A 27,535-nucleotide genomic window follows, 5' to 3' on the forward strand; every position below is an offset into this window, starting at 1 on the left:
TATAACTATATATTACTTTATTATTATTCAAACAAATGGTTAAGTGAAACGTCATTTCACAATATTTCCTTTCTCCATTTTATTATTAGATTGGATCTCATTACATAGAGAATTTTTATTACTGGATGTTTATCACAAGATCATAAAATAAAATTTGTACAGACACTCTTCATGTTTTTTATTTATTTATTTATTTATTTTGATACCAGGGATTAAACTCAGGGGAGCTTACCACCAAGCCACTTCCACATCTCCAGCCCTTGTTTATATTTCATCAGAGACAGAGTCTCACTGAATTGTTTAGGGCCTCGCTAAGTTGATGAGGCTGGGTTTGAACTTGCCATCCTCCTGCCTCAGGCTCCCGAGTCGCTGGGATTACAGCATGCACCACTGTGCCTGGCTTCCTCACTTCTCATAGATTCATGACTTCTGGTTTCCTATATGCCTCATGCATCTCTTATCCTAGCCTGGGGGAACTCCTTTTACTATTCCTTATATGATAAATGATAGTTGGTGAAAATAAATGGTTTTGATAGTCGATTTTATAAGTTCTGCTCTTTCCAAGTAGAATTAGGACAAGAAGTGATCAGAAAATGGGTAGAGCACAAAAAAGATGAGTTAACAAAATTATGTGTGTGTGTGTGTGTATATATATATATATATATATATATATATATATATATATATACACATGTGTGCATATATGTATAATTCATTATATATGAGATTGATCTTAATTAAAAGATTCATAAGGCAAACATATTCCTATCAAATGCAAATGCTACCTCTTAGACTTGAAAGAAACTTAAGTTGGATTCTTTCAGGGTTGTTTTTTTCTAAGCAAAAAAAAAAAAAAAATACCCCAATCTATGTGCAATTCACTAATTTTGAAATGAGATTCTAAGAGATATGAATTTGAACCTCAAAGAAATTAAATATGGCATCTAAGGTTGTACAATTAAAGCAAGTCACTGCTGCAGACAACTAAAGCTCCGTTCACCAGGCACTAATGGGGAAATGTATGGAACATACCTCAGAATGATCTGCCCAAAGGGTAGAAGAGGGAGGTATTTATTCACTGATCCCTGTTCCCGTTGCCCAAGAATATTAATTCCTCAAACTTCCAGGTTTAACCTGTCAAAATAAATTATAATATTTCTGCAGGTGTTCCATATGGCAGGGGGTGTCAGAAAAACACTGAGAGAGAAAACAAGAGATACTTGGTACAAGAGAGGGAATGTGAAATTGCTGGACTTAAAAATGGCCTGATGGACATGAGGTGGAACACAGGAGGTGTATCCAGTATAATCCACTCTGTGCAGCATTCAGAGTCACACAGCTTCCATACTGAGTCCAGTCTGTCACAATCTTCAAGGTGGTGGCTAGCTTGCATTCAAGACTCAATGCAATGAATGCAGTGGAAGTAGCTCTTAGGGTTATCACTGATACTTACCATCTCTCTTTCCTACCACAAGTTCTACTGCAAGCTCTTCAGTGGGTCCCAGTTTTTGGAGAGGTAAAACCTAGACCGTCATGGTCAGGGTCAGAGTCATTGGTTGCTTTACCTTGTCTGGCTTTGGTCGCTATAGTTGTCTATTTAATGTTATGACTTGATCCTGAGGCACAGATATGCCCTAATAAAGCCCCTACGAAGGGCACATTCTATCCTGCCAACATTAATAGCTATAACTCTAGTTCTTCATGCTAGACAGCATCAGCAATCTCCCCCAATATCATGGCTCTATTTGCCTACTGAGTTGTTGACACAAAGAGTCACTGTGACTAGGCGGTTTTCATAGTTTCTGATCCAGCGGAACATTTCCTGGGTCCTGTAGTGGGCTACTTCCCACCCTACTTTTAATCCAGAAGAACCAATGGCTGCGTCACTGTGAGTGAGGTAGAGGAGTACCAATTTCCTGGTTCCCGGATATTTGGCTCAGTGGCCCCCTTTACAGGGAACTTCCTTAAGTGTGTACTTAGCCTTTAATAAGCCATTTCATCACTCTATCGGGTTAGCTGTTTCCAGGTGACACAAATATAGTAAGATGTGTAGATCTTCTTATACACCTATTTTCTTACCTGCCATCAACAGGCCAATTGGTCTGAGGCGAAGCTATAATAGGATCCCACACCAGTAGATCAGCAGTCTCTAAGCTTTGACTTGGTGGTGTTGGCAAAGGCATTGTAGGCATGGAAAGAAAATCCAAGTGTGGTGTAGGTGTTGACACAGAGCAGATGAATTGATGTCTTCCTCAAATAAAAGCCTGATAAAATCAATGTGCAACCAAGTACCTCGCAAGTGTCCTCAAGGGTCAGTATCATATCAATGTCTCAGCATTAGTCTGGGCTATCATGAATTCGAGCATCTAGCACTAACTAGCACAGCAATCAGGAATATATACTATTGGGCCTGTTCACAGATTCTAGCCCAGTCACCATAGTTAACTGTGCAAACTTATGGTAGCCAAGGACAGAGGTTAAGTCACTTTGTCTACCTGGTTGAGGGCCTCCTCTATAGTGGATTTTCTTTAGTGGGAATTAATGTAAGACATTACATTAATACCTGTGATTTCTGCTCATTGCCTTAAGTTCATCCACAGGTCTCTTTTCCAGACTTCCTTGCCTCCCAACTTCAGATTTTGCCCATAACTAACCAGTGAAACCATCCGTCAGGAATTCTTAAATATTTGTCCTTAAGGATAATTCTCTAGAGTATAAGTGAAGGATTAAGTAGGCTCCCAGATCTGCTAACAAAGGCTCTTCCATAATTCAGGGAATTCAAATTGAGGAAATGAGAGAGTTGAAGCCATATTTGAAGAGAAGAGCATTATTTATGCAAAACCCGCCTCAGGTTACTTTTGTGGTGCTTCTAGGTACATCTTAGTATAACTTGATAATTCACAACAATATATGACCTATCAATAGGGCCCTCGCCATCAAGTTTGAGGGTAATCACCTCCAAAAAATAATAACAATAATAATAAAAAGAGTTAATGGAGCTTCTCTGCTACTGCAGAGAGCACACAAGTGTCTGGGATTCAAGATACGTTATAACAGGCTCATTCACACAAACATCCCATCCCAGGTCTCAGGCTTATAAAGCCCCCACTTCAACGCAGGAAACCTGCCAAGGTTAAGCGATCGTAGCTACTTTTACCATTAAACCTGGAGAGCAGTGTCCCTTAGCCTGCCCTGCAGCTGCTAGAAACCAGGGTTCCTTTGAATGCCGCCATGCAGCTCTCACAGTGGGCCAGCAGCTTGTCGTTGGCGCCTTTTTTTTCAAGGCTTCTAAAGCCTTTTTCAGAAGTCAGGCAACTCCACAGTCCTTACTCTTCCTACTGCCTCTATGCCAAGTGCTACCTGTCACAGACGCTCATGTTTCACCTCAATGGGCACCTCGCCTGCACCTCGAGCCAGTCTTCTACCCAACGGGAGTCTCAGTAACTGCCATGTGACCCCACCAGGCTCATTACCACCAGAAATGGAGACCTTCCCACCAAGTACACTGGGTACTACCATCCCAGATTCCCACCTTGATGGGCTGCTTTCGAGAGTCAGTTTAGGTATCAATCAACTTAGCCTGGATTCTCCATAAAACAAACCAGGGACAATGGCTTGCACAGATGTTGATTTTGGCTAAGTAATTCCAAACAGGAGGGAGGCTGGGAAGAGAAAATGGGAAATGATAAAAATGAGGGAAAGACAATGCAAGGTGTGCTTTTAGATGTGGGAAGGGACCTCAGTGTTGTCAATCAGAGGAAGGAAAAAGAGAAGAATGTGTCCGTTCTCATCCTTGGTCAGGAGTTGCCCTGTGGTGCAAGCTCTTTTGTATGCCATGAGCAGCTCATGTGTGAGAATAGCCAAGTGGACTCCAGCAGGAGGTCCATGTAGTAGAGAGGCCCTGGGGGCAGGAAGCAGGGGATGCACTGGGCAGCCCAGGCAGCTGCCTGTCCGTTCACAGTGTGCAATTGGTTTCTGGAGGAAAAGGCTGAGAAGACGGGAAGAGCCTTCCAATGCGTGGCAGGTAAGTGCTGTAGAGCAACGTGTAAAACACTGTGGGAACTCAGATGGGAAAGAAGGGACAATCCTTGGGCTTCAAGGTGTGAGTCAAAGTCCTGGGGGCTCACTGCAACTGCTCCACCCAGTTACTGCTACTTTTCCTTTTTGAATATCAGATTAAGTTTATTCATTATCCTCTGTTCCCACAAAGCCTAACATTCAAAGGAGGAGGAGGGGGGATGGGGAGTTGGAGTACTAGTAGGAGGAGGGGGAGAGAAAGAGGAGAAGGGGCAGAAGAGGAGGAGGAATGATCAAATGGTTTTCTGTGGCAAAAATATTACAATGTTAAAAAAAAGTAGTTTGAAACTAAAAATAAAAAGGCATATTTCTCTCTGGACTGTGACTTATACTTTATTGGAGTTGGGGAAAAGCACAAGAAAGCACCTGAATAAATACACACTGTGTAATCTATTCAGGTGGTGACAAGAGAGACTGCTTCTGCTGCAGAGAACAATTCAGAATAGTGCAAGGAAATGCGTTTGTGCATATTTTAAACAAAGGAATGATTATTCTTTCATGGTCCTGAAATTGAAAAACAAATTTGAAACAGCTATTACTAATACCCATTTTCAAATATCGAGTTTCTATACAGTACATTATTTGTTTCTGACTAATGGACAAACTTTCCAAAATTCTGTGGTTGAATGTAGTGTTCCTTACAAAAGAAAATATTTATATATATTTTTTGCTTGCTTGGTATTGGAAAAAGAAAAATATTTCTTATCCATATGTTTTAAAAACATCTTAGATAAAAGAAATAGGTGAATAGCTTCAGAAACCTCACAAACCATAATATTCAAATTCAATACTTTGTATGGGTATGACTATCTGTATTTGTGCTTTATTTTTCCAAATATATAAGTAGTTATGCTTAATATCTGAAGCTATGATTCAAAGTGATGGATTCACTTCTAAAATCAGGATACTGTCTTATTTTTTTCATTTCAATAGCTTTATATTCTTTATAAAATGATTTCCAGTGATTTATAAATTAATCAACTGACATTATTTTAAATAGACCTTTTCTATCCGAAACTGGCAGACAGTTACTATATCAAACACCTTAGTTGCTATTATCGATTTTAAAATCATTTTCTGAATTCATCTAAGATGCCTAACACTGCCACCAGGATAGGTGGTCACAAAGACACTTAAAGATTCCTTTTGGAAAAGTCAGCATTTATGTCACACCAGTTCTCTTTGCAGATAGAGAACATATTTAATAAATGAAAAGAAGGAATTGCTGAACCATATTTAACTAGCACCAGTAACTGTTCAATGGATGAATATAAACTCAAATAAACCTAACGTTAACTATTTAATTTCCAGCTTATTTTATTTTATTAAGGCATATTTTAAATAAACATCACAAATTTAAATATACATCTAAGAAATGCTGACAAATTTATGCAGCCATATGCTGACAAAATTATGTAAAACACCACAATCATACCAGATCATTCCCTTGTACTCCTCTTCCAGGCAAACTGAATTCCTGCTCTCACCCACAGGAATCATCATTCTAATATCAATCACCATATGCTAGTTTTACTATAATTGATCTTAACAATAAAAATTATATAGTATGTTATTCTGGGTTATTTTGTTCTATAAAACTTTTGAGCTTCATTTAGGTTGTTACATGTATCAGGACTTCTTTATTTATTTTTATTTGTTCTGATTAGTTATACATGACAGTAGAATGTACTTTGATAAATCATACAGAGATGGAGTATAATTTCTCATGCTTCTGACTGTACATGATGTAGAATCCCACCAGTCATATGTTTATATATGTACATAGAATAATAATGTCTAGTTCATTTTACTGTTCTTCCTATCCCCACATCCACTCCCCTCCCTTCACTTCCCTCTGCCTAGTTCAAAGTACCTCTATTCTTCATCCCCACCTATTGTAAATTAGCATCTGCATATCAGAGAAAACATTTGGCCTTTGGTTTTTGGGAATTGGCTTATTTTGCTTAGCATGATATCCTCCAGCTCCATCCATTTACCTGCAAAGACCTCTACAATGAAAACTATAGAACACTAAAGAAAGAAATTAAATAAGACCTGAGAAGATGGTAATACCTACCATGCCCCTGGATAGGCAGAATTAATATTGTCAAAATGGCCATACTACCAAAAGCATTATACAGATTCAACGCAATTCCTATTAAAATCCTAATGACATTCTTCATAGAATCAGAATAAAAGCAATCATGAAATTCATTTTCAAAAATAAGAGACCCAGAATAGCCAAAGTAATCCTTAGCAAGAAGAGTGAAGCAGGAGGAATCACAACAATAGACCTTAAACTATACTACAGAGCTATAGTAACAAAAACGGCATAGTATTGCCACCAAAACTGACACATAGGCCAATGGTACAAAACATTTACTGGAGAAAAGATAGCCTATTCAACAAATGGTGCTGGAAAAATTGGAAAGCCACACGTGACAGAATGAAATTAAACCCCTATTTTCACCCTGCAGAAAACTCAACTCTAAGTGGATCAAAGACTTAGGCACTAGAACAGAGATCCTGTGCCTTACAGAAGAAAAAACAGGCCCAATTCTTCACCATGTCAGCTTAGGAGCTGACTTCCTTCACAAGACTCCGAAAGTGCAAGAAGTAAAATCAAGAGTCAATAAATGGAATGGCCTCAAACTAAAAAGCTGCTTCTCTGCAAAGGAAACAATTGAGATATGAAGAGAAAGCCTACAGAATGGGAGGAAATCTTTGCCACATGCACCTCAGACAGGGCAGTAATCTCCAGGATATATAATGAACTAAAAAAATGTAACACTAAAAAAAAAAAAAACCCAATAACCCAATCAATAAATGGGCTAAGGAACTGAACAGACACTTCAAAGAAGAAGAAACACAATTGATCAACAAGTACATGAAAAAATGTTCAACATCTTTAGCAATTAGAGAAATGCAAATTAAAACTACTCCATGATTTCATCTCACCCTAGTCAGAATGGCAATTATCAAGAACACAATAGTAAATGTTGGCAAGGCTGGGGATGTGGCTCAAGCGGTAGCGCGCTCGCCTGGTGTGCGTGCGGCCCGGGTTCGATCCTCAGCACCACATACAAACAAAGATGTTGTGTCCACCGAAAACTAAAAAAAAAATAAATAGTAAATCTTGGCAAGGATGTGGGGGGAAAGGTACACTCATACATTGCCTGTAGGAATGCAAACTGGCACAACCATTATGGAATCTCCATACAACCAGTATGAAGATTCCTCAGAAAACTTGGAATGGAGTCACCATTTGACCCAGTGATCCCACTCCTCTATATAAATACCTAAAGGACTTTTAAAATCAGCAAACTACAGTGATGCAGCCACATCAATGTTTATAGCAGCTCAACTCACAATAACTAAACTATGGAATTAACCTAGGTGCCCTTCAACAGATGAATGGATAAAGAAAATTCTTTTTTTATTTTTAATGACTCATTGAAGGCTTGGTCCCCAACTGTGACACCATTGGGAGGTGACAGAACTTTTAGGAGGTGGAGCCTAGTGGAAGGAAGTTACATCATTGTGGACATGCCCTTAAAGAGGATACTGGGACCCTGGCTCCTTCTTTTCTCTTTGCTTCCTGGATGCCAGGGGCAAACATGCTTCTTGTCTCAGTTTTGTAAAAAAAGTAGTCTCTAAGTAGAGTATACTCTATTTCTGTTGGTAAAGAAGAGGAGACAGTGCACTGTTGGGTAGGTAACCAGGGGTCTCCACGAGTAACAAAGCTTCATTTTTGGAAAGCTGCTGGTCTTTGAGTTAAGAATGCTGAGAAGGACTAAGTTTGGTGAAGATGCTCACAGATAAGTTACTAGAAGCCTTGAACTGTGAAACATTACAACACAAAATTTTAAGATTCTGTAATAGAATTATTTGCCACTTTGAAAATAAAATAAATACATTTTAACATCTTGTTTAATGGTACTAAAAAATGTCAATATGAATCTGTTAATTCTGTAATTTTTATAATTATGATATAACTCTATCTTATCCTTAAAAAATTTTAAATAAACCCTTTATATGCAAAAAAGTCATTTATTTGTAAATGAAAGTAGAGTCCACTGCCTGAATATAAGACCACTTCATTTCTTTCTGAACAGTCATAAACAGTCTCAAGTCAGAAAAAAAAAAGCTGTTTACATAACTCGTGTATCTTAGTGACATCTTAACAGATGTAGACTTCTTGTTCAACTGAACCAGGACAATGTTTTCTACTAACTTCAAGAATGGATAGTAGATTCATGGAAAAAAATACTCTATATTACTTGGAGCTTAAAAATTTGCAGTTAAGATTTCTTAGTCTTAGGCTGGCTAAAATATAAAGAAATGGGGAGACAAATAATGATTTTGGTTGACAGAATAGGGATTTTGGGGTGACGGTGATACAGGGCAGAAGGTAGAATGACTGGACTAAATGACTCTGAGAAACATTTTAACTAAAGATAAAATCATCTATAAACTCTCTATTTTGTTAATCATACACAATCTTCCACAGAGATACTACATTTATGGTGACGACTATGAAAATATTTTTTGTTGAAAAGCGTCCATGGTGTCTGAAAGAGACTGTACTTATTGGTTTACCTTAAAAGGTATAGAGGAACAATGACTGATATAATTATTGATTGTACGCCTGTACGTCAGGTTTCTCTATTAGCCACAGGTCTGATTCTGGTTGTCTCCATTCTTTTCCAAACAGTGTGTTAAAAGTGAAAGGCTTGAAATATTCTAGACGATGGCTAAAAGCAAAGAAAAGGTGGGAGTTGAAATGAATTATGCATTTGTGAAAAATTAGTCCTGAAAAGCTATTTATTTTGTCACATCTGTGATAGGACAACATTCTATTTTAAGAAATATGCAAGGTAATATATGTTCTATATGTACAATTTTCTCATTCTAGCTATCAAACATTCAGCTCTCAATGCATTCACCTATTTTTCAAAGCACTCTCCTTTCAATTCTACAAATATCTCCCTCAGAGTCAAAGGGAGAAATAAAAATCAGCCCTCAAAAATCTAACTCATTTCATCTAGCTTTAAACGAAACATAAAATACTCTTGTATATGTTCTGAAATGCAAACTTGGATATAATTTATATCAGTCATATAAGCAATAAAAAGTTTCAACTCCATGTTGAAGGACAGATTAATTCCCTTCTTTGCCGAAGCTAATGAGGCCAACGTGTGAGAGTGCTCATCTTTCTCTTTTCTTTCCAGAAGAACCAAACATAGGGAGGTATTTGCTAGTGAAGAGCCAGAGTGATGTGCCACCTTGGTATGTAGGCCCAGAGTCAGCTGCACCTGGATTTCCATCCCTTTATGCCCACCTGGCCAGGATGGACCAGTTTTAGAATAAAATCAATGATCCCAGAGTAAGTAGTTAAAGAAACAATAGTGAAGGATGAGAGAAAAAGAGAAAGAGGCTAGGTAGGAATGATCAGGACTGGAAAAAAAGCAAAGGTAAGTGGCAAAAGTGAGCCAGGTAGAATAATCTATATAAGAAGAAGGCAATCCTAGAGCTTAAACATGGACGAGCACCTGAGGAACTTCCGGATGCTAAGGCCTAAACATGGTGTCTGAGAAACTTCCGGATCCGGGGGCCTAAATATGGACACCTTTGGAACTTCCAGATCCGGGGGCCTAAACATGGACATGCACCTGAGGAACTTCCGGATGCTATGGCCTAAACATGGAGGACTGAGGAACTTCCGGTCCTAGAGCCTAAACATGGACGTGCACCTGAGGAACTTCCGGATCCGGGGGCCTAAACATGGATGCCCAAGGAACTTCCGGTCCTAGAGCCTAAACATGGACATGCACATGAGGCACTTCCGGATCCGGGGGCCTAAACATGGATGTCTGTGGCACTTCCAGATCCGGGGGCCTAAACATGGAGGAGCACCTGAGGAACTTCCGGATGCTACGGCCTAAACATGGAGGACTGAGGAACTTCCGGTCCTAGAGCCTAAACATGGACGTGTACCTGAGGAACTTCCGGATCCGGGTGCCTAAACATGGACGCCCGAGGAACTTCCGGTCCTAGAGCCTAAACATGGACGTGCACATGAGGCACTTCCGGATCCGGGGGCCTAAAAATGGATGTCTGTGGCACTTCCGGATCTAGGGGCCTAAACATGGACGCGCGCCTGAGGCACATCCGGATCCGGGTGCCTAAACATGGACGTGCACCTTTGGAACTTCTGGATTCGGGGGCCTAAACATGGATGTGCGCCTAAGGCACTTCCAGATCCGGGGGCCTAAACATGGACGTGTCTCTGGAACTTCTGGGGCCTTTTTGCCTATAAAGGGCACGGCGTGACTCTCAGAAGGGACGTGGTCCATGAAGAGAAGCAGAGTATGGAGCCTGTTGGCGGCAGACTGAGCTGTTGTACCCTGAACTTGATGATGGTGGCCTCACTTCCCGGCCTTCCCCTGGGTGTCACTTCCTCCCCTTCCAGGCAGTGCCGGGGAGGAAGTGAGACCAGGCGTAGGGGCCAGGCCCTGAGGAGGGACACGGTCTTTCTCCTTGCTTAGCCAGGCGCCCGGCCTGGCTGGGGACAGGGACGTCTTGTGACACTGGCTGCCTCCTGCATCCCTGCCCCAGGACCTCAGGGACCACAGGCGGGGACAGTCGTTGATTCTCCCCTGGCTGCTGACCCTCAGCCCTGGGGTCTGCCCAGGGAGAGCTCTGTCTCCTAGAGGGTCAGGGGGCCCCTGTGACCTGCTGTTCCTTACCCACCATCATCCTGGGTGAGCACAGGTCAGGACACCAGACGCTACTGAGAGTGACATCTCCTAGATGGGTGGCTGGGTACTTTGCCTCTGTCCCCAGGCCTCGGACACCGGATGATCCCCCCCCAGAGACAGAAAATAACCCCACACTGCCAAGACTTATTTTTAAGCTTTGGATTCTGAAATTTTCCTGCTGCCACATTATTTGTGAAGCCAGTTTTTTGAACAGAGACAATATTCGGGGGGTGGGGGGGTGGTGTGCGGCAGACAACAACATGGAGTGAATCAAACCAAGCTGACACATCTGGTCCTCCAAGAGAAATCTGGATTGGAGGGAGAACAGCCATTCTCAACTGGTGAAACAGTGAAGTTCCCTTGTCCTTATTTTGTGTAAGAAAAATAAATAATCTGATGTTACCTCATCAAATTATTTTTGATGAGTGCTTGGCTCATAGGAAAACTGATTCTGTTTTATGGAATGAAGTGTTACCTGATTTTAAAATTAAAAATGAAGCCAATTAGGATTGTTAAATTAAAAAAAAAAAGATGAAGGCAAGGTAGAGTGAATCAGGAGCATGCCAGCAGGAAGGTGATGAATAGGGAGAGGAAGGACAGTGTTGTACATCCCAAGGGCATATCAGTCTACCCTGGTATCATGCTCACTGGGATGTCTCTGATCAGCTCTTCCCCGCAGACTCTCTTGACCACACTGTACACCCTCAGAGGCAACAGAGAGCAGAAATCAGTTTGCCCCAAGGACAGTATCTGGCCATCCTCCCCAAAGCGGGTAGTCCTTGCAGCCATCCAGGATGAACTACAGAGATAACTGAAGTACAGATTCTTTTGCAGAACAAAAAGGATTCACTAGTCCTTTGTTCACACGAGGAACCCTAATTCCTCTGGCCCTGTAGCTCTAAAAGGGCTCATAAATGAATTTGAAGCCATATTTCTATAGCAGTTGATGCAACACTTGCTAAACAAAATTTTTCTCATAGTGTTAGAGAAAACTAAGGGCTGCACTTACAGCAGAGAGACTATCAGCCCAAAGGCAACCTGTAATGCACCTACTGAGACCATCACGGAATTCATGACCCACTAGGAGCTGGTACACATCATCTTTGTTGACCAAAAAGTGTTACTAATGCTCTACCAAGAATTAATTCTCCAAAATCTCTATAGTTGTAACATGTCTACATTGATGGTCTACTTACAAGTCAGGTTTCTGTCCTTGCTGCAGTTCATGCTGAGGTACGGGATAAAGGGCTTCATAACTTCTTTTTTCCTTTGATCCATGAATTGCAAATGCGTTAAATTTTGTCACATTTGGTGGAAAATAGCTCCAAGGAAGATAAGCTCTGCCTTCCCATTTTGTCTCACCTCTGGACACTTTGAAAGATAAAGTAAGTTCTTGCTATGGAAATAATATGTGATACACAAAAGTTAAATTCAGACTTGTACCTTAAACACACACATACTGCTTGCACACTTAAAGATTGTGTTTCATAATTTTATTAACTTACTTTCCACACATTTCTTCTTCCAGAGAGTAGAAGCACTAAATGCTGCCCATGGCTGTCAAAATTAAGGTTCCTCATAAGTGTTTGAAAGAAACAAATTTTATTTTTTAATTCTTTTAACGAAAAAGTTTTATTGGTAATGATATCCAAGATGAGGGGACCAAACACAGAATATGCAGAAAAAGAAAGCCTTTACATCACATGAAATGAATATTCTTTTCCTAATCATCTTTCATTTCTGGAATATGTGTGCTTATAAATAAATTTGTAAATAAATAAAAGAAGCAATACAAATATTACATCATTACAGGGAGAGCCAGTTTGTTCAGCTACTTAGAAATGATATCTTTGAGTTTCCATTTCCAGACAACTTCTGTGAAATGCAGTTTCACATTCTAAGATGGCTTTTTATATATTTTAATAAGAAATAATATAAAATATTTCATTTGGTTTGATGACACAAAGTATGAAAAAGGAGTAAAGGATATCACATTTTGTGGGGTTTATAATAAGATAAGTTTCAAAAACTGAAGTGCCCTAAGGGGAACTGGGACCAATTTCTAAGTCTAAATGTAACAACTTTACTAAAGGTTATTTCTGCAAAAAAACTACTTTGATGCTCATTAGGAAGATAGAAAATGCAAATCACAGACCGACTAAATTTACTAATTTAAATCACTAGCCAACCCACTAAAGATTTTAATCTGTCTCATTTTTCTCATACAACTACACTTGACCTATGTGCCCTGTGCTTCTTCCAGCATCTACCTGTAGTTCAGACAGCAACGTCACTTTCAAAAATAACCCAATATATCCTCAAAAGGAAACTCTAATGAGAATGCATAATGGGGATTAGCAGGTCAGTAAGAATCAAAAGATTTCACATATTTACATGGAGCAAATTTATTGTTTCTGGAAGACTATCGAACGTTTCCACACGAATTGTCTTTTGTGATACTGTGAGGGAAGAGCTTCTTCAGTTAAGTATCCCCCCGCTTTTTTTGGTATTAAGGATTAAACTCAGGGGCACTTTACCACTGAGCCACGTCCCTAGCCCTTTTTATTGTTTGAGTCAGGGTCTCACTAAATTGCTTAGGGCCTTGCTAATTTGCTGAGGCTGGCTTTGAACTCAGGATCCTCCTGCCTCAGTCTCTGCAGTCACTGGGATTACTGTTGTGCACCACAATGCCTGTCTTCAGTTAAGTATTCTACCAGAATACTTAAATTTAAGTATTTAAAATTCTCTGATTATTTTTATTGTTTTTATGCAGCCTAAGGAATATCCTATGAGGTGTAAAATTTCTTACAAATGAAAACAATGATACTCTTCATGTTATTTTCTTAGAAGTTAATGAACCATTATAGGAATTGGTTGCCTGAGGCAAAACCATGACTCTTTTTTTTTTTTTTTTTTTTTTCAAAGAAAGAGAGAGAGAGAGAATTTTTTTTTAATATTTATTTTTTAGTTCTTGGCGGACACATCCTTGTTTGTATGTGGTGCTGAGGATCGAACCCGGGCCGCACGCACGCCAGGCGAGCGCGCTACCACTTGAGCCACATCCCCAGCCCCAAAACCATGACTCTTGATTAGCTTTCCTGTTGTATATAAAACCAAACTATTCTAAGGATTTTAATTTTTAAAATTTATTAATTTTATAGGCAATGTCCACTGTGTTGTTTCTTAACAAAAAAAAAAATCTGATTAGACTACAGTGTTATGTCATCACTTTATCAAAATAAACTAATATTATCATCTAATAAAATTAAAACTAAGGATTGAACTTGAGAGTTCTGGCAGCTCCAATTTCTTTACTTTATAGACAAATGATAAGTGCCTTAGCTTTTCCGTGTACAGAGTGAGAACAATCACACAGTAGTTGAAATTACCTTACCTTCCATGACAGTTTACAAGACTTCAACATATTTTCCAATAAAGATTTTGTCGTGTTAATAAAGAGATGACACACAGAGACATATAATTGTACTTCTTTTTAAAAAAATTTTCCACACTAGAGTTAGTAAAAAATCAAGAGGAGAGAAAATTTAAAAAGATATCTAAAGCCTCATTTAGAAGAATTGTTTGCAGCTCTCTGAACAGTCCACTAAGGAATAAAAACTACTGGATACTGATACTGGGAGGCGTCTAAATGGCATTTGAAATTAATAATAGCAATACGTAGGACTATTTTGTTCATTAAATACTTTACTAATTTAAAATTTGCTATAATTTAGATGGCAAGTGAACATACTTTACTTTTTCACATCTATATAAGAATAAAAAAAAAATATAGTTTGTAAACAAGGTAAAGAAATTTCCCAGGGAAATAAACTTCAACAAAGACACTCCAATGTTAATATTTTCTGTGAGTCTAGGAAAATCTATGTCACTGAATAAAAAATTGTCATAGTACATACTAGAAAAAAGAATGATGAATAAAGAAAGGAATACATAAATATACAATTATACAATATATGAAATTAAAATTTAATATATTTATTTTAAAGTCCCCTAAAAGAAACATTTTCGTGAGTTACATTCATTATATCTACATGCCTCCCTTTATTTAGAGTGTTTGATATATAATAAAACAAATGTATAGAGTAAACTATGAGGGAATGAGTTTTTGTTTTATAATTTTTTATTTTGCAAAAAAAAATTTTCTTTAAATTGATCACAAAAATTAACAATATTAGTGAATTAAAAGTTACATTGATATGATATATTCAAACACTTTGAAATATGTATTTTAAATATATATTCTGAATATAAGCTTTGTATTTGACAATAAAAGAAATGCAAGTTAGCATTGTCTCTAATAGCTAGAATCAGTGAGCTCTACTATAACCATATGATTTATAATTTTAAAATAATGTGTTCAAATTATGTAGTAATGATTAAGAAAAAATATTTTATACTTACGGACAAAGCTCAACTTCTAAATACTGTTCAGTTACATCATTCAAGAAAAATACTTCCATGACTTTTGAAAACAGAGATAAGACATATTGAAGAAATTAATTTTGCTTCAACAATACTTTTGTATACCTTTAGAACAAAATTAATTACATTTTTAAAAATTATTATACTATCCTCAATAAGAAGAGGGGTTAAATAGACACTGCCTGCAAGAAGAAATACATAGGAAATAAATCATCATCAATTCTTTTCCATATCATATTGCCATAAATTAAAAAGATTTATTAAACCTACTGTTGGTGAGGTCATAGAGAAGTCAACATTGTCACACAGACTTTGTTGCAGTTATCTCTTTTTAGGAATTTATCCTAAGGAAATAATCAGACAACTAGCAAAAGATGTTAAGTACAGCTTTATACATCAAAGTATTACTTGAAAAATAAAAATGATGACAATTATTATCTCCTCTTACGTAGGATTAGCTCCTATTTTTCTAAATAAATCTCTTATCATACAGAAGAGCTGATAAATGAATCATGAAATTTATGTATGCTATGCAATGGAATACAATGGAACCATTACAATCAAAGATACAGTTAAATATTTGTTGGCATGTGTTATAGGTTAGACATTAGGTACCCCTTAAAAGCTCAAGTGTGAGACGATACAAGAGGTTCAGAGGAGAAATGATTGAGTTATGAGAGTCTTAATCCAATAAATAGATTAATTTCCTGGTGGGATTAATTTAGTGATGACTATAGGTAGGTAGTGTGTGGCTGGAGGAGGTGTGTCCCTGGGGGCATGCCTTTGGGGTATATATTTTGTATCTAGTTAGGGGAGTCTCTCTGCTTTCTGATCCTCATGTGAGCTGCTTCCCTCCACCACACTCTTCCTCCAAGATGTCCTCCTTCACTTCAAGCCCCAAGGAATGGAGCCAGTTTCTAAGGACTGAGACCTCTAAAACCATGATCTTTCAAATAAATTTTTCCTCCTCTACAATTGTCCTGGTCAGGTCTTTTAAACCCAGCAGTGAAAAAGCTGACTAAAACAGCATGGGAATCTATCCATGATATTTGACAGGTAAGCTGCAGAGCATCTGTCGCACGTACATGCAGTTAAAATGTGCACGAGTGCCTATGGCTAGAGGTCTGCAAAATGTGCACAAAAATGTAAAGACTCTTTATCTGTGATTGTGGAATATGGGTCAGTGATTTTAAAAAATTATTATTATAATCTTCTGGAATTTCCTAGGTATGTGTTTTTTGTTTTTTGGTTTTTTTTTGGGGGGGGGGATAACAGGATTGAACTCAGGGGCATTCAACCATGGAGCCACATACCCAGCCCTATTTTTTGTATTTTATTTAGAGACAGGGTCTCACTGAGTTGCTTAGCCCCTCACTTTTGCTGAGGGTGGCTTTGACTTGCTCAGCCTCCAAAGCCACTGGGATCACAGGCATATGTCACCGCACCTGGCATATTTTTTTAAATTATTTACTTATGAAAATACTACATATTTCCTGTAAATAATTAAGACAATACAAACACATATGAAGTAAAAAGCCAAAGTGTTTTTTACCCCTTTAATCTTAAACCTACCAGGCTTTTTTAGTCTTTCTACAAACTATTTTACCTTTTTAGATTTTTAAAAAATAAAAATAAAATCATATTTGCCTAGAACTTGTTTTCATAAAAATCTTTCCAGCATATGAATATATTCTTTTAATGACCACATTATTTTTCTACAGAATATTATAATTAATTTATCTAATCCTTCATCAGTAGACATTTAAATTGTTTCTAATGGTTCATGTTATTTTTACAATACAATAGCTAAGATACAGTTCCATTAATAATTCTGAGAATTGAATTATCCCTCTCTAAATCTTTTACTTAAACAAATTAAAATGTCTACCGTGAGGACTGGGGATATAGTTCAGTGGTATGGTGATTGCCTTACCACGCTACAAGCCCTGCCCTGGGTTCAATCCCAAGCACAAAAAAAAAAAAAAAAAAAAAAAAAGAAAGAAAGAAAAGAAAAGAAAATGTTTACTATGGTGGTTACTTTTATTTATCAACTAATCCACAGTACCCAGGTATTAGGTCACACATTATTCCAGATGTTCCTTGATAGTATTCTGTAAGATTAGCATTTAGATCATCAGACTTTTAATAAAACAGATCATCCTTACAGTGTGGGTAGGCCTCATTCAACCAGCTGAAAGTCTTAATAGAAGAAAAAAGACCAACTGCTCTCTCTGAGAGAGCCTTCAAATTTGAACTGCAAAATCACCTCTTCCCTGGGTCGCTAAGCCCCTGCCCTGCAGATATTGGACTTGCCAATGTCTACACCTGTGTGAGACGATTCCTTAAAGCAAACCATTGCCTTCCCCTTGCCAACAGACGCTTTCTTGTTTCTATTATCCATCATCACCTTTCAAACACTTTTGTGGCTTCTCTGTACTAAACACAATATCAGATTCTACAAGTACCTTGATTAGTTCACAATACAGTCTGACACTGAGTTGGAAAATTTTAAAAAATTTAAAAATAGAGGAGCATATATGTTGTTATAGGAAAGAGGAAAATAGACTATTAGCTGAGGTGGGGAAGATTGATTTAGCAAAGAATTCCTAGAGATGATGCTAGCTAAACTCCATCTTGTAAACTGAGTTGGAAATGGGTGAAGAATGGTGAAAACAGCATTCTGTGGGACAGGGCCATAGACTCAAAGGCACACAATTAGGAAAAATTGGGATTTAAAGAACTACAAACAATTCAGTCTTACTTGGCAAAATGTAGTAAAAACTGGTAATGCTACAGAAAGAATAAGGGCTGGGTCAAGGAAAACCTTGCACAGAGATCATATTAAGAAGGATAAAATTTATCTTGAGAGGATAGGGAGCACAAAAAGGTTTTAGCTGATGGATGAGTTTAAATTTTCACTTTAGACAGATCACTCTGCTTCTGAGTGAAGGGGAAAAGGACTAGAGAGCTATACCCTAACCAAAGATAGAAGATGAGAAAGGCCTAATCCACAGCAAGGATGATAGGGATGAAAAGGAGGCTCTGAATTAGAGAAACTGACAGGCCTTAGTGAATAAATCCAAGTATGGATACGTGAGAGAGGAATATCTTGGAAAGATCTTACAATTTTCATATTTGATGATTTGAGTTATTGTTAGTTTCATTGATTGAGATTGGGCAATTAGGGAAAGAAATAGGTTTATGAGAAAAGTAGATAAGCTAAGATGAGGATCTGTTGAGTTTGGTGCCTATAAGTATCTAAAGAGAAGTCATATTGGTGTGTTTACTATGAGAAACCTAGTATACAAATTTTGTATCAATAAAAGAAGGTAAATGCTTAAAATATGACAAACTAACACTGACAAAGGCATGCTATACAAAAGGTGAGAGAAAGATGTTAGCATTAACTAGAAGATTCATTAAAACATCTCTGAAGAAATGGAATCTAAATTACACCTGGAACTACGTGCACTAGAGGCAGAGAGCGCAGAATGAGACCATATGTGGGTGAGAATATGTTTGGACGATAAGACCATTAACCTTTCAGAAGTTAAGAGCTTTTGGTTGAACATGAAGGCCCAATTCATGAGTGTACAGAAAGCTTACAGGAATGGTTTGAAATTTATCCTAGAAATATTTATAATGACTTACGATCTGCAGAATGGCATCATTAAGCATTTCAGAAAGATTAATCCAGTAACTTGATTAGGAAGATATTATGGTTTAGATATAAGGTATCCCCTTGTGTGTTAGACAATACAAGAATTTTCAGAGGTGAAATGACTGGGTTATTACAGCCTTAATCAGTGGATTAATCCACTTTATGGATTAACTGGGTGGTAACTGTAGGCAGATGTGGCTGGAAGAGATGGGTCACTGGGGGCATGCCTTTTCGATTTATATTTTTCCCTGCTGAGCAGAGCTCTCTCTGCTTCCTAATTGTCATGTCCTGAGCTGTTTTCCTCCTCCACACCATTCCACCATGATGTTCAGGTCCAGAGCAATGGAGCTGGCTGTCTATGAACTGATACCTTGAAACCGGGGACCAAATCAACTTTTCCTTCTCTATAATGTTCCTGTCAGGTCTTTTAGTTACAGTGCCAAAAAAGCTGACTAAAACCAATGAAGCACAGGATATCACAGAATAAACCTAAAATCATGTATTTTTGTGACATGTTTTTTAGCCTTAATTTGATATGTGAGATTACTTGCCAGTATGAAGTAAAAATTAAATTTCATGTTGGGGTTGACATTGTTTCTACAATAAGTAAAACACCCCAAAACTTCCATAAAGGTTTATAAAGCTTCAGTGATAATTTGAAGATAAAGGCAAAATAGCAATTTCTCAACTCCTCTCAGAATAGGAAATATGGCAGCAATCTAAAAATATGAATTTGTAATTGCCATTTTTCACTGTTCTAGTTATATAGCTGAAGTCACACAGGTAATAGAGAAAGAGTCAGAATGAGAGATGCGTAGGAAACAGCAGACACTGCACAGTCAGCCACTCAGAGCACTGCACTCCCTTGCTAGCAGCAAGATAAAATAATACTTCTGTGAGAGGCTATTATAAAGAGATTTATGTTTGTAATAAAATACAGTACTTCCACTTACCTTCATAATCCCACAGTCCATTGAAAGGCTTTCCTGGTTCTCCAAGTGGGGCTGGAGGATCGTTGAAAAATGGGGCACTGACTTCCACCATCACCCCTCCCTCACCTGGATTCAGCCTGACAAATGCCGGCTCATGCTTCACTGGAAAACCATCCCAAGTATGTTCGATTTTAAAATCCATCTAGAGACCGTGAAGGAAGAAACATATTAAAATAAACTCTTTCACAAAATAGAAAAGCTTCCTTTAGTTAGAAATGAAATGAAAATTTTATTACCAAATAATAGGAGGGCAACTTAGTACAAGAACAGGGTCCTGGGAGTCCAAAGGCCATCTGTGTTTTGGCAAGTCATGAAATCCAAGTTCTATTCTAAAACAGCTTATAGGGAGGGTCCTAAAAGCTTTGAGACTTGTTTGATCTAGATCATGGTCTATTCATGAAGAATGTGATAAAATCATTTTCAAAAGTTCTAATTCAGTCCATGGCAGAACTTGTTAATATACTTAACAATAAACACTATGAATTTATATTTTCTCCTGTCTTTTTTTTCACTGTAACGTACATAGAATTCTGAGTTACTATATCCTCTGGAAATCAAGATCATTATAAAAAATTCAACTTGATAAAAATCATTATAAATCAGTAGATGCTGGACAATTCTTTTGGCTAAAAACTTTTTCTTTGAGGTCAGGGAGGACTCCAACAATTTGAAGATTGGTAGAGCTGAATTTTGTCTTCCTTTTTTCATATATATATATATATATATATGTATATATATATATATATATACATATATATATACATACACATATATACGCACACACATATTTTTATGCCTTTTCAATTTCTGACACTTCAATTACTAAATAACCTCTTGTTTGGTTAATCACTTCTCTACAACTGAAAAATGGGAACAGAATATACTGTCTTTTAAACTTTGAAATAGACTGAAACAAACAGACTTTGCATTTTTAATTATTTTTGCAAGTTTCCAATGTAAGGACATAGTATTATATCAGAACAATTACATTTGCTGAACATCATGAGTCCATCACTTTGTAAACATTATGCCATTTAATGTCACTACAAACTTGCAGAGGAGCTATTATTATCCTCATTACAAATGAAGAAACAGACTAGTCCAAGATCACATAACTAGCATGATTAGCAACCAGACCAATGTCAGCCATGTTTTCCCAAAGATACTGCAGGACAAAAACTTTATTTTAGAAGTGGTGGATTCTCCAAGTTATTACTGGTTTCTATATCTTACCCAGAAGATAATCCTGATTTAGTATCTGATGATATTTCCAAACTGTAACTTCCCTTATCTGCAATCTCTTAATGAATCCCCTTGATTCATGTTATTTTTACATCAAGGAATGAAGTTATTAAATGTGAATGAATTTAATTCAATCAATACATGTTCTACTATGTGCCAAGCAGTGGGAGGCCAAATAGCTAAGCTCTGTGTCACATAAGGATCCAAAATCTCTGTAATCCTTTCTCTAAAGTATGTAGTTCTGCTAACTTTCATCTCTGCTAACAAATTTTAATAAGCTCTAAAATTAATAGTTCTTTTATTACAATTCATAAAAAACTGATAGCACTTCAGAAGAAATGTTCAGTAATTCATATTCTTCACTACTGAAATAGGCTCAAAGAGCACTAAGACTATAAACTGACTCTGATTTATATGGAATGCAGTCTTGGTTTGTAGGGAATAAAATAGCTCAAAGATAAATTTATCTTCTTTAGTTGAAACATCAGGGACTATTCTACAAAAATAAATCTATAACTCCCCATCCAAATTTTGGTTGGAATAAGTATCCTCTTGAGGCCATAGGAAGAAAAAGAAATACAACTAATCAAGATGTTAGAAGTGTGGATTAACTTTGATTCTGGCACCAAGAATGGTGACAGAGTATGCTCTTTTCCTAATTTGGAGCATGACCATCCTGACAATTCTGACAAACTATAATATAGCTCAGTAACTGGGAAGTTCTTATGGACTCACTCATTCTTCATACAACCACCATATCCCCCAAAGTGCTGCATAAATTAAAGGGATTCCCTATCCAAATCCCAATACTCAGGCAATTGTCTATATGTCAAAATGGAATAAAACCCAATTCACTTATATGCTCCTAAAAGTGGCCTGTCACTTCCATGTACACAGAGTGAGCAAACATACTTTGTAGGTTTCAAATTACTTTAAAACCTAATCTTAATCTGGAAGATAAGAACGAAAAAAAGCAGAGATTTTCTTTCTGTGAATGAGGTAGTGATAGCTCCAAACCTTTCTACTGGGGTGTTGTTTTGTTTGTTTCCCTTTTCCCCTAAGGTTTCTTTCTGCATTTTTTTTTTTTTGAAAACTATTGCAAGAAATAGTGACTAGATTTTCAACAGTTCAGAGTAATGCCATGGCAGAATGTAAGTCCAAGGGCAGAAAATAAGTTTGACTTTAATGGTAAAAAATAACTTAATTTTAGGATGACAAATGAATTTTTAAAACTTTATTATTGCTTAAGAACACTCATGTCAATCTAGGTATGACTGACAACTCCCTCAATTCCTGAGTCTTACTTAACCCCTCCCTTCAGTTTCTCTGCCCACATGCTCATTAATTCAAGAGGATTTGATAGCCACTGTCCTTCACCCCTGGCCTCGCATTCCCCTTGGGTCATTCTCTACTGGATTCTCCTTACGTCATTTGCTATTAGGGGTACACTGCTCCATTTTGAATCAGAGAACTTCTCTGATTGACTGGCTAGTTTATTGTCTCCCTGGCCACATCTAGGAAACCTGTCAGTAATAGGAGCTAACCGTTTATCCATTAAGTGAATATTGTTTTGGGTTCTGCATCTGGAATTCTATGACTGTCAGGCTACGTCCAGGAGAAACCTGTTAGTGGCACCTCATCCCTTTAACAGTACACATCAGTACAAGAGCTAAAATGATGATTTCTCATACCCAGAAATTCCCTTTCCTTAGTTCACTAAGCTCTTATCAAACACTCATTTTGTTTGGATACATGCCAGGTGCTGGGGAAATATGTGGAAGAACTCTATGGGGAGTTTGGGATGATTCTCAGAGCAATCAGCCAGGTCACCACTTCCACTATCAACGGCTTCTCTCTGCAATCCAGTGAAATACAGTAGGATCCCTTCATCAAACTAAGTCTTAGATGAATTGAAGATTTAAACATAAAATATCAACCTATATAAACACAGAAAAACTTAATCCCTACTAATACAACAAAAAGAGTTTAAAAGAAGATTGTTTTAGTAGAGAAGCCTTTTAAAATATATTCCCAAACCGAAACACTTGACTCCTTAAAAATAAAAGCAGCAGCCTCCCTCCCCCCGCCACCAAAAATGAACCTCTCATTAACAAAACCAAAAGAAGTCTTAGAAAAAGTATATGTGTTTTATATTTCAAACAAATAGCTATTTGTTTACGAATAAAGAGCTTCTAGAATAAAACCAACAAAATCCCAACAGAAAAGTGGATTAAAGATATGAACAGCCATTTCACAGAAAGAAAACACAAAATATTCAGTATCACTAACAATGAAAGAAATGCAAACCAAAACAACAGTAAATTTTCACTTAGATTGGCAAGGATCAGAAACTTTGATAATATGCTGTGTTAATGAAGACAGGAAAAAACCCCACATAACTGCAGTTGGAGTAAAATTGGTACAGCCTCTTGTGAAGAGAAAAATCAATATCTATCAAAATAAAAATGCAAATATCCTTTTGACTCAGCAGTTCTAGTTCTAAGAGTTGTAATACCTGGGCATAATCAAAATGACAACAGTGTAAGTATTTTGTGGTAACAGTGTTTAGAATAACAAAATATTAGAAGCATCTTTACCTTTCTGTAGAGGACAGGCAAAGAAAGTATGCTATCATAAAATGAAATACTACATAGTTTTCAGAATCAATGAGGCAGTTCTATATGTCCATCTAAAGAATATTGTGAGGTGAAAAAAGCAGGTGTACAATTGTGCAGTTATTTAATAAAAAAGCAAGCTTTTCTGCATATACGCTAGTGGTGGTTTTCAGGAAGCATATTAAGAAACCAGTGGTAGAGCTGATTGATTTTCTCGAAAGAATTATCTGCTGGAGACATGAAGGAAGGCTTACTTTCAACTTTATCACTTTTTTCTTCTTTAACCTGTTTGAATTTTATACTGTAAGTATGCATTGCTATTTTAAAATAAATAATTTAAAAATACTTTTAAAGTCTAATTTAATGTCAAGTGTCTTAAAAAGTATGATGATCGAACATTTCCAAACAGCCAGAATTAATATTATCAAGGTGATTCAGGTCCTACTCTGTAATTTTAATTTCTTAAAATAGTGTTGTTAATTTGAACTTTTGTGCTTTTAAACTTCGTTATTCATATTATTCATTCATCAAAAGAAGTAAAAAAGATACTCTTGTCAATTATTTTCATTGTTTTACACTTAATAAGGAAAGACCCTTGAAAGGAAAAGCAGGAAAAGACGAACAGACAAAACTCTGGGCCGTTAAGAGCGCGGAAGAAACAAACAAACAAAAAAAAAAAAAAAAAAAAATATATATATATATATATATATATATATATATATATATATATATATATATTTCAGAAGGTTTAAAAGAAAGAAGTTAGGGGAAAGGTGCTTCCTTAATAAACTTTTTGCAAGGAGATTTCCAAATTCCTGTCTTCGCAGCGGTCCGCTGGTCATTCAACAATACTTATTTCTTTTCAGTTTGCACCCTCCCGCCCCGCTCACTCATACGAGAAACGGAGAAAGGAGGGAGGCAGCCAGGAAGGGGTGGACTACGCCAGCGGGAGGCGGCAGCGGAGTAAAGCACCTCGCAGGATTTCCCAGGGAGAAGACCGAGGCCCGACGGGCGAACTCGGAGCAGCGGAGCGGCGGCTCGCAAGCACCCGGACCGGAAGCCGTGCAGCGCCCGGGCCGACGGGCTCCCGCGGCGCGGCGGCCCCCCGGGGGGCGTGGCCTTGCCCGCCCGCCGCGCGCACGTCCCGGGGCGGGGCTCGCAGGGCCGGCGCGGACGCCAGGCGGTGCTAGGGAAGAAACGCGTGCCGGGGCCGTGGAGGAGCGCGTGCGCACTGTTCGTCATGCCGCTGAAGTTCGAGCGGTTTTCTAAGGGAAGGAAGGGTAATTCGGCTGCATAAATACTATGCAACGATTCGAAAATCGGCTGTCAGCCGTCCAGGCAATCGTTCACGGCCTGCAGCTAAAGGCCCCGACCCGTACCTCCAGCTGCTGGTTACGTTAGGCTTCTGCACTCGTACTGCACCGTGGGAGACCACGGAGTGGTGCACACTGCGCAATGGAACTGTACCTCCTGGGCGCAGATCCCAGCCCGGAGGCTTTTTAACTGTGTGATCAGCTTGGAACCTTGCTTAAACGTCAAGCTTTGCGTTCTTTGCCACTTTATAGTCATATTTTTCATAATGGCCTGCATACAGTACTAGATGTCAGTTGATTGAATGAATTCATAAGAGTGAAATCTGTCACTGATTTTCAATCTGTATAATTTTCAAGGGTTTTTTTTAAATGAAGAAAAGTAATATAAAACCATGACATGGTGGTTTGAGAATAAATATAGTAAGTCATTTTCTTTTCCTCTTCTCATTCATAGAGAGTTTTACATTCACAGTTACTTTCCATGCACATTCACTGAATTCTTTAACTCATGAGATTAAAAAAAAAAACAAACAAAAGAACAAAAAAACAAACAAAAAAACCTTATGATAAAGCCTGGAAACAAATCATGGATTCGTTTGATGAAGATTGCAAGAAGAATTTGAGAGCTTTGGTGGCAACTACCTTTTGATGGCACCTACCTTGGGGAAAAGTGTATAGGGCGCTCAGGAGAAGATTTAATAAGGAGAAAGACTACATAGGATACTTTAAGGATAAATAGAATCTTTACAATTTTGTTTACTAATGATGAAAGTTATTTTGAAAATACTCTTAGAATCCAAGCACTTAAGTCTTGTAACATAAAATATAAATAAAAACCAAAAACTATGGTTTGTGTTCACTTTCATCACAATCACATGAGCCAAACAATTAAAAATGTAGACAAAAATATTTCCCATTTCATTATTCAGTTTATTTGAAAACAACACATCATTTACACCCAGAAGGAACTCTGCTTTTACTCACACTTTTTTTAATCTGCCAGCTTTGAGTGTAAATATAGTTAAATCTGCAAGGACTGGCTTAATATCAACTTAAATCACAATATGACAACATACAAGGTTCAAATGTAGGAGAAGTTATAAGCAAGTCTTTGGTCAGTCAGTGAGAAGTTCATGAAGAGTCAGTGAACTTTAAGAAAGAGTTGGAGCTTGCACATTCAATTTTCCCTTTTAATAAGTTTTTGTGTTAACTTCATGGCCACTAAAAACCAGAACACTTTCAATCTTAACTGACTCAAAACCAATTAAATCTTTCTGTGGTTATTGCCTACACACACATATTTAACAGTCTTTGGAAGAAAAAACAATCTCATTTTCTTAATAGTCAGATGGAGTAAAACCTGTAACAATCCTCAAATACCTAATTGGACATACTTGAACATATTTTTAAAATGTCTTGATAAATTTTGCTAACATTATTTTGTTTATATGACAGTGTGAATGCAGGGGAAAAAAGACTTCTTAAATTGTTAAACGGAAAACCAAATCAAGGTGCATTTATGACACGTTGGTTCAGTGGAACTTTATTTCAATCCACAAAAATACTATCTATTAAAAAGCACTAAAACTAGAGGCTATTTCAAGTTAAGTTTTTATTACTAGTGTTATAATTTCTTCCAATGTTATGTGTTTTGTTAAAAAAAAATGGTTCAAGCTCAGACAGAATTACTTTTTAAAACTGGACACTAATCTATCCACAAGTGTAAATTTTACTTATTTTTTTTCTTGCACAAAATGTAAATTTTCTCTTTCCTTCTATCTGAGGAAACAAACATGTTGGAAGAAATAACTGCTAACTGTGCAGGATCTTCTGGGTACTTCTGAGTGCATACCTTATCACCACAGAGTTAAATATTCAGACAACAGCTGTGTTCTTTCTCTAAAGACCCACGAGGAGCAGACCGTACTGTCTTCCGGAGACGAGCAAGTCCGTGCCCCGAAATACTCGAGAGGAGCAGCCTGATGAGGGAGTCTGACAGTCCGGGTTCCCCCGCAGCGGTGGGAACCTACATGCTTTCAACTCCTTTGGCAGGTGGGTGAAAAGCGGGCTTTCCCAGTCCAGAAATGCTCAGAATATCCGCAACTGTAGATGAAGAATCTGAGAGCTTTGGTGGCACCTACCTTTTGGAATTTAAAATAGGGGCCTAATACGCTGACCACTTGGCGCCACCCGCCCGCGCGCTCGCGGGCCGCGATACTAGGGTGGCTCAGCCTGCTGTCAGCCAGGTTCCCACGGACCCGCCCACCTCTTGACAGCCAGCCAATAGTGTGCCGGGTCCGCAGGAAGCGCGGTGACGTGAGCGCTGACGCCCGCGTGATGACGGAGGAGGCGTCGCCGTCTCCAAGGAGCGGTCCGGGGCACCGGTTTCAAAGTCGCAGGGCGGGCCGAGTGGACTTCCGCTGCTGGCCCG

At 37.9% G+C, this 27,535-nt stretch overlaps 1 protein-coding gene across 4 annotated transcripts; it reads right to left on the bottom strand.

The window, feature by feature from the left end:
- CUNH4orf33 (chromosome unknown C4orf33 homolog) lies at positions 1-27,332 on the bottom strand. Of its 4 annotated transcripts, XM_046459628.2 has the most exons (7): positions 24,764-24,890; positions 19,896-20,076; positions 15,261-15,321; positions 12,344-12,395; positions 12,035-12,234; positions 8,677-8,831; positions 1-7,188 (listed from the first exon to the last, which is right to left on the bottom strand). In XM_046459628.2, the coding sequence occupies exons 2-6, from the start codon at positions 20,074-20,076 to the stop codon at positions 8,711-8,713; spliced, it is 615 nt and encodes a 204-aa protein (XP_046315584.1). In that variant the 5' UTR covers positions 24,764-24,890; the 3' UTR covers positions 1-7,188; positions 8,677-8,710. The 4 variants fall into 4 exon arrangements, with proteins under 4 accessions (XP_046315584.1, XP_046315586.1, XP_046315587.1 ...); XM_046459630.2 differs by lacking the exons at positions 1-7,188; positions 24,764-24,890 and adding an exon at positions 27,246-27,332 and having other exon boundaries at positions 8,108-8,831; XM_046459631.2 differs by lacking the exons at positions 1-7,188; positions 24,764-24,890 and adding an exon at positions 26,957-27,219 and having other exon boundaries at positions 8,108-8,831.
- Positions 27,333-27,535: the final 203 nt, after the last annotated feature.

The sequence above is a fragment of the Marmota monax genome, unplaced genomic scaffold (assembly GCF_021218885.2).
Source record: "Marmota monax isolate L192 unplaced genomic scaffold, Marmota_monax_Labrador192_F-V1.1 WCK01_AAM20220418_F8-fsc00039, whole genome shotgun sequence".
In the NCBI taxonomy this organism is placed as follows: Eukaryota; Metazoa; Chordata; class Mammalia; order Rodentia; family Sciuridae; genus Marmota; species Marmota monax.

Bases quoted from the DNA above. Each gene is read 5' to 3' on its own strand.
- CUNH4orf33 (XM_046459628.2), bottom strand. From the start codon at position 20,076: ATGGATTTTAAAATCGAACATACTTGGGATGGTTTTCCAGTGAAGCAT. The intron at 12,396-15,260 runs GTAAGTATAAAA...TAATTTTGACAG, and splicing joins TTAGAAGTTGAGCTTTGTCC to CCATGGGCAGCATTTAGTGC. The intron at 12,235-12,343 runs GTAAGTTAATAA...TTATTTCCATAG, and splicing joins GAAGAAGAAATGTGTGGAAA to CAAGAACTTACTTTATCTTT.